The sequence below is a fragment of the Tupaia chinensis genome, unplaced genomic scaffold (genome assembly GCF_000334495.1).
Source record: "Tupaia chinensis unplaced genomic scaffold, TupChi_1.0 Scaffold000199_1, whole genome shotgun sequence".
Lineage (NCBI taxonomy): Eukaryota > Metazoa > Chordata > Mammalia > Scandentia > Tupaiidae > Tupaia > Tupaia belangeri.
This window is the reverse complement of record NW_006159674.1, coordinates 3,902,837-3,910,697: the sequence shown is the minus strand read 5'-3', so window position 1 is coordinate 3,910,697 and position 7,861 is coordinate 3,902,837. Positions and strand designations below refer to the sequence as shown.

The 7,861-nt window shown below is 38.4% G+C and overlaps 1 protein-coding gene across 6 annotated transcripts in view; it reads left to right on the top strand.

The window, feature by feature from the left end:
- RHOBTB1 (Rho related BTB domain containing 1) overlaps positions 1–7,861 on the top strand; it is a 146,038-nt gene that overhangs the window by 111,149 nt on the left and 27,028 nt on the right. For all 6 annotated transcript variants that reach the window (XM_006147069.3, XM_006147074.3, XM_006147070.3 and 3 more), the window contains one exon: positions 7,094–7,279. In XM_006147069.3, the coding sequence (XP_006147131.1) occupies positions 7,094–7,279 (186 nt within the window). The remainder of the gene's footprint in view (positions 1–7,093; positions 7,280–7,861) is intronic.

Below are 7,861 nucleotides of genomic sequence, written 5' to 3'. Positions count from 1 at the left end.
GTCTCTAGAGTTCTTAATAAGTTTTATTGCTTTTATGTCCTCCAGGAATCCAGCCACATCACCAATACGCCACCCAGCTGTCCTGCCACACCTCATTTTTGATAGCAACATTTTTAATCTGCTTCCCACTATTTCTGTCATCTTTTCCTGCTTTATTTTCTAGCTGTCTCTTTTATATAGTGTTCTTATTTATTGTGTTAAAGAATATCGGAAAAACCTCCATACTCCTGCTTGGTTTTCATAAAAAATAAATAAATTTTAAAAACCTGTGACTTCACTTATTATAGATAAGGCTGCTTTTTTTCCTTTCTGCTAAGTTCCAGCCAATCACAGCAGCAAAGCTTCAGTCAGTCATAGGCATCGCACCTTTTAAACTGTGTAAAAGCAGACAAATTCGGCATGTAACCAACCCAAATTGTTTTCCTACCTCGTTCCTTCACTTCTGTTTTTGTACGTCACTTTCCTGTTCCTGTACACATCACTTTCCTTTTCTGGAACTTAAGTACTGTGTGACCACTAGGCTACCCGGAGTTGTTGGAAGTTCATCTGGCAAACCGCCCAATTGGAGTTGTGTTAAGATTTGCTCAGTTAAACTACACTAAATTAAATGGTCTGATGTTTTCTTTTAACAATTGTCTCTGTCCTCCACTAGAATGTAAGCACGACAAGTGTTTTAGACTATTATTGTGTTGCTCACAAAAATACCTGAAATGGGCGACTCATAAAAGCAGAGGTTTATTCAACTCATATTTTGGAGGTCCGGTACACGGGCCACGTCTGGAGAGCATCTTGCGAAGTCCTTGATTACATGGCTAGGGCAAGCGCTGAGCAGAGCAGCTGTCCGTCGGTCTCTCTCCTGTTCTGGTCTCATTTCCTCACCTTATGAATCCACCAGGAGTAGTGACCTGAATCCTAATCTCCTCCCAAAGGCTCCTCCTCTTAACACTATAAATAGATCAAGTGTTCCCCCTGTTAATCCCCTTTCAGTGACTCAACACGTGAATTTGGGGGAACATTTTCCAACTATTGCAGCAGGATAACCATGGCAGGGCAACAGTTTTGTGTCTTTTGCTAATCGCTCTATCTCCAGTGTCTACAAGAGTGCTGGTATAAGATGAGCTGTCAGTCACTGTTTCTGGAAGAAATTATTTGATGATTGCTTGTTAATATCGATAAGCAGCTTGACAAGTTCTGGTACCTTTATTGCTTCCAAGGACACTGCTAAGAAGCCTGAGTAAAGTCCCTTTCTCCCTGTGGTTGGATGATCTTCCTGGCTTACACAATCTAGTCTCAGAAGAGTGAGGGAGGTCAGTCCCAGAGGCCTCCCATGTGGCATTCGAGCTGACCCCAAGGTTTTCTTCTGTTTACAGCAGTTCTTGTCTCAGGACAAAACATTAAAAGTAAAGGAAGGAAGTTCCTCAGTCCTTTAGCTTCAGGGAAAAACCAAAAAGGAATGGAAAAGAGAGGTAGAATTGGGAGGGAATTTATGGCCACATTTCACCTTCTCCTGTTAAGCATTCTTTGTTGTCAATACTTTCTGTGTTCATTGACCAGGAGTTAAATGGGAGTGTTTAAGCTGTTTCTCTTAATAAATGAATTGTGCTTCACCCAATTTCACCTTCATTCGGCTTCTGCTAAAGGTTGTGTGAAGTGTAAGAATATGCGAAAGGGAGCATAGTTTGCCAAGTATAGACGTTGGGATATCAAGTGAAAAATAGCCGGACATCCTTGGATGGCAACCCAGTCTTCTCTGGTAGGCCCGTTGCCCCCTGAGATATATGTACAATGATGGCAGACACGACCAATGTGAAGATTCCAGTGTTACCTATCTTAGAGTTTGGGGCATTGGTGGGATGTTGATGTGGCTTCCCTGTACTTAAGAGTGTGTTGCTTTGGCCCCATTTTTGGAGGGTGGGGGAAGGGCTGGTTTAAAATGGAGCTTCCTGCTAGACATGCAGTTAAAGGCTTGGAAGAAAGAGCTGCACATGCTAATCACTCCCAAATCTGGATATATTTCAGGGTGTTTTGACAGTTTTCCCCACATAACATCTGTACTTAAGAAGCTTCACTGCTATTGGTAAAGTATTGGCTTGATTTCTCTGCTCACATCCAGGGCACTGCATGGTTCTGCCCTGCTCTCCCAGATCCCCGTCAGGTGCTCCCCTATGGGCCTCTCCATCCTCCATGAGTATGAGCTTACACAGTCATTCATCCCAGGTGCACCATCACTGATAACTCCCTCTGCATCTCATACACACTGGGCTGCTCCCCTACTAAAATCTTCCAAAGCCACATGTTACACATTCCTCTTCTCCGCCATGCTCCCAGCTGTTTTGTGCTGTTTTGATCTGTCTGTTTGCATAGCACTGTCAGACTATATGCATGAAAGGTGTGTTGTCAACATGAATGATTTTGACAATGTTTCTGTAAAGAACCTGCCTCGGTTATCAGTGGACAGAAAGAAGCTTGACGCTCCAATGGTGGATGGGGGTCAGGCTCTTACTTGAATCTTTGCCAGAGGGGACTTGTGTACATTGGCAAAGAAAAGACGCCCATTAAAATGTGACCAGGATCTCTGTCAATGTAAAGGAGATGGGAGTCTCTACTAACAAATGATGACAGAAGACAGTGGTGCTATATAAGAGGTGGGAGCCTACCATGGGACAGAAGTACAAATGTACATTATAAAGAAGATTCTTTTAAGCAAAACTTAGGTTAATCTAATCGTTACTTTTTCTTAGTCACCAGCTTTAGTTTAGAAAGAGGTTCGTTCAACCGGAAGTGGCACATTGGAAAAGGGCACTTGGCTGTCCCACTCACCTCTTCCTGGAGGACTACATAGGATCCGCTATTCTTGGCGTTGCCCAACAAGTTGGCCCAAACTGATGCTCTTCAATAAAGTATGATTTCAGAATTACTTTTTCACTTAACCAGATAAGAAAGCCGAACACCCATAACTCTTCTGCTGGACGATAGTGGCAAAGTAGCTGGAACTCGAAAAGGGAAGACAAACTAAGGAGACAGAAAGCACTTTTTTGTGGTAGGACAGAACTTAGAAAATTCATTCCTAACAATAAAAGTACAATACTGAATATCCATTTCAAACATTGCTTCAAAGGATGGATTTGATAATTCAGATTGGAGAAATAGTTTTGCTTCTGGTTGCTTCTCCAATCTTTTCCCACCAACTTTCTGTATTTTATTGTAGATGTTAGATAGACAAACTTTGAGAACATGTGTGGTATTTGTTATTCAGAGTCTAGCTCAGGCCAAGATAAGTGGGTATGATGCACATTTTTCCGATTTTTTTTAATAATCCTCCAACGAAGATTGGACCCAACTTTGCCTGCACTCCTTATGTTATCCAAACAGCTTTGCCAATCTTCACATGCTATCTTTGGCGAGAGTTCCCTTGAAAGATAACTGGAAATATGCTTTTTTGTTTGTTTAATATCTAAAGAAAAACTGATACAACTGAGGTTGGCTTTATCAGCTCAAACATTTTTGGATGACTTGGTCTTTCCCTGATCCCCTCACATTCCCTGTGAAATTGGAGATTCCCCATTGTTTAAACACATTGATTTAGTTTGAACTGTTTTTTACTTAACTAGTCAAAACAGTATTTCATGGGCATTACTTGATGTGTTCAAATACCCAGGTGGAACTTTTATATTGATATTTTTCCCTTAAAAACAAGAAATCATATCTTTCTCCAAAAAACAAACATTCCATTGGCAAGCAGCTAAAACCACACACCCTAAATCCTTTGTAATGCTAGTTTTCTCTAATAAGGTCACTTGGCCCACAAAAAAGTTTTGATGAATATAAACAGTCCAAGCCTCTTTCTACCTTTTCTCGATATTCAGTTTCTAATGTTTAGAGTCTCGTCTACCCTGTGCTTTGCCTTTGCATTCTCAGATTGTTGTACTTTCTACCCCAAATAGCTGTACAATTCCATTTAAATCCTATCCATTTTTTTTTACAGCTGAAATAGGACCCCTGAGGTCATTTCTAGACTAATCCCACTGCCCAGAATGTGAGAATGTCCTCATCACACTCTCTCCTCCGATTATTTTTAAACCCATTCTTCAAAGTAAAAAAAAAAAAAAAAGGCAAGGAACAGAGCCATAGGAGCAGAAATGCTAGAACTTGCCTTTTTCTTTTCATCTTTCATAGGAATGGCGTTTTTAAACAACAGCTTATGTCAGACATTGAACAGACTCCACATGGGAATGAATGTTTTGATTAAAAGTTATTAAATATCTCTAGTTCCTTGGAATTCTGCCTGAAGCTAGAGATATTCTTAGCTGCAGGTCTTGTGCCTTCTTTGACTAGATAGAAAAATGGCTCAAAATCTAGAAAGAATAAATGGTGCTCTTAAAATAGTTACTGATTGTATCGGTGTTTGTATCACAGGCAGTCCTGATGCATTGAGAATTAGGAATTAGAAAAGAATGCTGGTGATGAGAAATGTGTTAAAGGAGCATCTTTCCATAGCTCTATCATTTCCACGGATTCTCAGCCTTTTGGTTAAAATCAAGTTTAGGGTTCTATCTTCATAAGATGGATCTTAGGAAGAGAATTCTGCACAGTCTGTATATAAAGTTTCTTAACTTGCATTTGTGTTTAGTTCAGCAAGAGTTAAACAAAACGCATTTAAGTAAGTTGGTAGTTAAAATATGATCTGATTTTTTAAAATGCTTTCCATGTAAAATAATGGAGACAGACTCTTTTAGCACCTAAATGTGAATGTGAAAGGGAAAAGAAAAATGTTATTCCAAGATACAAGTAGAATTTTGACTCAATCAATTATTTTCATTTCAGAGGTAGTATTACTCTCATACATTCTCTTGTATTTAAATATCAGCGTTATGAGGCAAAATATTTACAGAGAATCGATTTATTTTTCCAGCTTTCCAACGGCATTTCATGCATTTAGATATTGATGCGACATAGTTAGAGGTTGGGCCCTCCGGACCTGTATTGTGTGATAGCATTGTGCTACTGTCATCACAAGATTCCATTTTTTCCAACCCCCAAGGTCCTGTCTGTACTTGTTTACAGGTCATCTGGATAGTAACTAGTATGTGTTCAATGGCTTGAGTGTTATCACAGTAACCTTGGCAACCAAGCTAGCTCTGATTTCAAAACCTCACATGCTGTATCATAAAATTAGATAACAGAATTGACATTTAGCTACATGTCTGTCATATAAATTAAGCTCTGAGAATGATTTCCTTTATAGTCATGTGCCTTCATATGGAAATAGAAGGCACCAATTAGGACAATTTGATACAAATACATGCTTTTCCACCTTTAGGTGCTATGCATAGTCCCTCATTCTTTCTCTGTGATATCGAACCTCAGATATTGCCATCCTATTCTCACTGTGCCAAAATTCCCGGTGACTTTATTTCATGATCAGGACAAAGCTCATAGCAAAGCTTCGTCAGATACCCGATATAAATAGGATTATGAATAATAGAAAACTCAACCTGTAAAAAAATGTAAAATTCAAAGCATTCTTGGCTTTACTGGATACTGTTACTTATGCTGATTGGAAGTGAGACTGAGCACAGAATATTCCACTAACTAAATCAGAATCCCAAAGACAAGACATGCTTTCCTTTCATTTATAAATTTATGCATATTTTTACACATATTATCCTAGCATCCAAGAATGTTTGATAATATCTTTATTTCAAGGAGATTCTAAACATGCAGATTAATACAGTCATCTACTATGAGTCCTAGGCTCTCTTTTATAAATTGGAAATATTTTAATCTTGAGATTTTTCCCCTATATTTTCTGTAGTGTGGTGCAGTTTTCCTCAGATATAAATTTAAAGACTCAACTTGTGAATTACATTTAATCTAAGCACCCTGCAGTTTTCTGCATTGCAAATGATTATTTTTAGAAATTTTATGGTGGTCTGCATATATTTGTTTGTCTTCATTGATATGTAGCGGAGAAAGCTCATTAATGATTTAAAAAGAAAGTGTTTTGATTCATCAACTTGATTCTTCTCATTACATAAACAATAAAGGCAATATTAACATCTAATAAAATCGTAAGTGTTTATTTCTGAATTTAGGTGCGAGACAGTCTTGTATCCGTAGGCATAACTTTTCCTATTCTCTATATTCTTCTGCCTCAATGTTTTGAAAGTCGTCATTCAGCATTTTTAACCTAGAATGATGGTTAAAAATTCCCATTAAAGACCACTTTTAGCAGCTGCCCATCAAATACCATGGTTGAACAACCGTCTTGTAAAACAGATCTTTGCCTTCTAGAATGGTAAGTTGTTATGTAAAAGTAGAAGACATTTACATCAAAATTGACTAGAGCACTTTTTCTTCTCCCGGTATACTTGCTATATGTCACATATAACATTTGAGAAACCAGCTTCCAATATTTTCTCTTCGTATTAGCCATCCAGCCAATTCTTGCCCAGATGTATGTTAAATCCTGCCTTCTTGCCTTATACCTACTAGATGCAAAACTCCCACAAATTCAGGATTTTTCTTTTCAGAAACAGATAAGTGGCCACGTTCTCTACCTATGTTCATTAAGTGGGAAGAAGGGCAGAAATCCTTCTGTGTATTTGCTGACTCTGTGCAGCAAATACTTGTTACACTTTCAGTAATGTTCAAACTGTTTGCTTTATCTCATTGGGTTGAGTCATCATCACCTTTATGTTTACACCAGTAAAGGGTAGTCTTTATTCTTTTCTTTTATCTTGAAACTATTTCTTGCGATGAACAGAAATAGTTCAGCATGTTGTGGTTCTAGGACTGAGAGAGATTTGGGTGACCATCTCCATTGTAAAATATCGTCATTGGAAACTTCGATGCACAAGCATTCTGTGGCGTGATATGGAAATGAACCCTTAGGCTATGTCGATGCTGGAATGTGGGGGCTTAGGCTGTTTGCATGACTTTGAGGCGTGTTTTAGTATCTGGGTTTTTTTTTTTTAATTATGATATGATAGGGCATAGATGGGTTGGAGGGAGAGAGGGGGGAGGAACTATTGGTGAAAAAAAAATACTAAGTTAAAAGGCAATTTGAGCTCCTTTTGTGATTTCCTTTTAGGTCCGATGTTGTGGTCCTCTGTTTTTCGATTGCCAATCCCAATTCCCTAAATCATGTGAAAACCATGTGGTATCAAGAAATCAAGCACTTTTGCCCTCGTACACCTGTTGTCCTCGTTGGCTGCCAGCTAGACCTCCGCTATGCCGATCTTGAAGCTGTTAACCGAGCCAGGCGTCCTTTAGCAAGGTAAGTAAGCCAAAGGACTCTGTGTTTCTTTGCACCAGCCAAATTAAAATTTAGAGGTAGCAGGTGTCTCTTTAGCTCAGCATTCTGTTCTTCAGTGGTTCTGGGATCCCAGCAACCAGCCACATACTTTAAGTCAGCCTATTACTCACAAGGGGTGCACTGTGACCCCGTCTCATGCTCACCATCATCTCTTATGTCAAAACTCATTTTTGTAAAATGGTGGGCCAGTGCTTGAAGCAAAATTCTCTAATTGTGAATGGTATGTATAAAGGTGCTTTGAAATTTGTAAAACATTAGACAAATTGTTAGCTACCCATAACGTCACTCTTGAAATTATGATTATAATAATTACACTCACCGTGATCAACCATAATTCTTGGCCACAGGGAAGATCTATATATATATATATCCAAGTATTTTTAACCTTCTTCATATTCATCAGTTAAACCTGTAAACCTGTAAATTTTCCTCAAGATAATACTGTCCATTTTTAAAACTCATTTCAACTTGTAATTGCCAAAAAAAAAAAAAAAAAAAAAAAAACAAAAAAAAAAAAAAAAAAAAAAAAAAAAAAAAACTCCT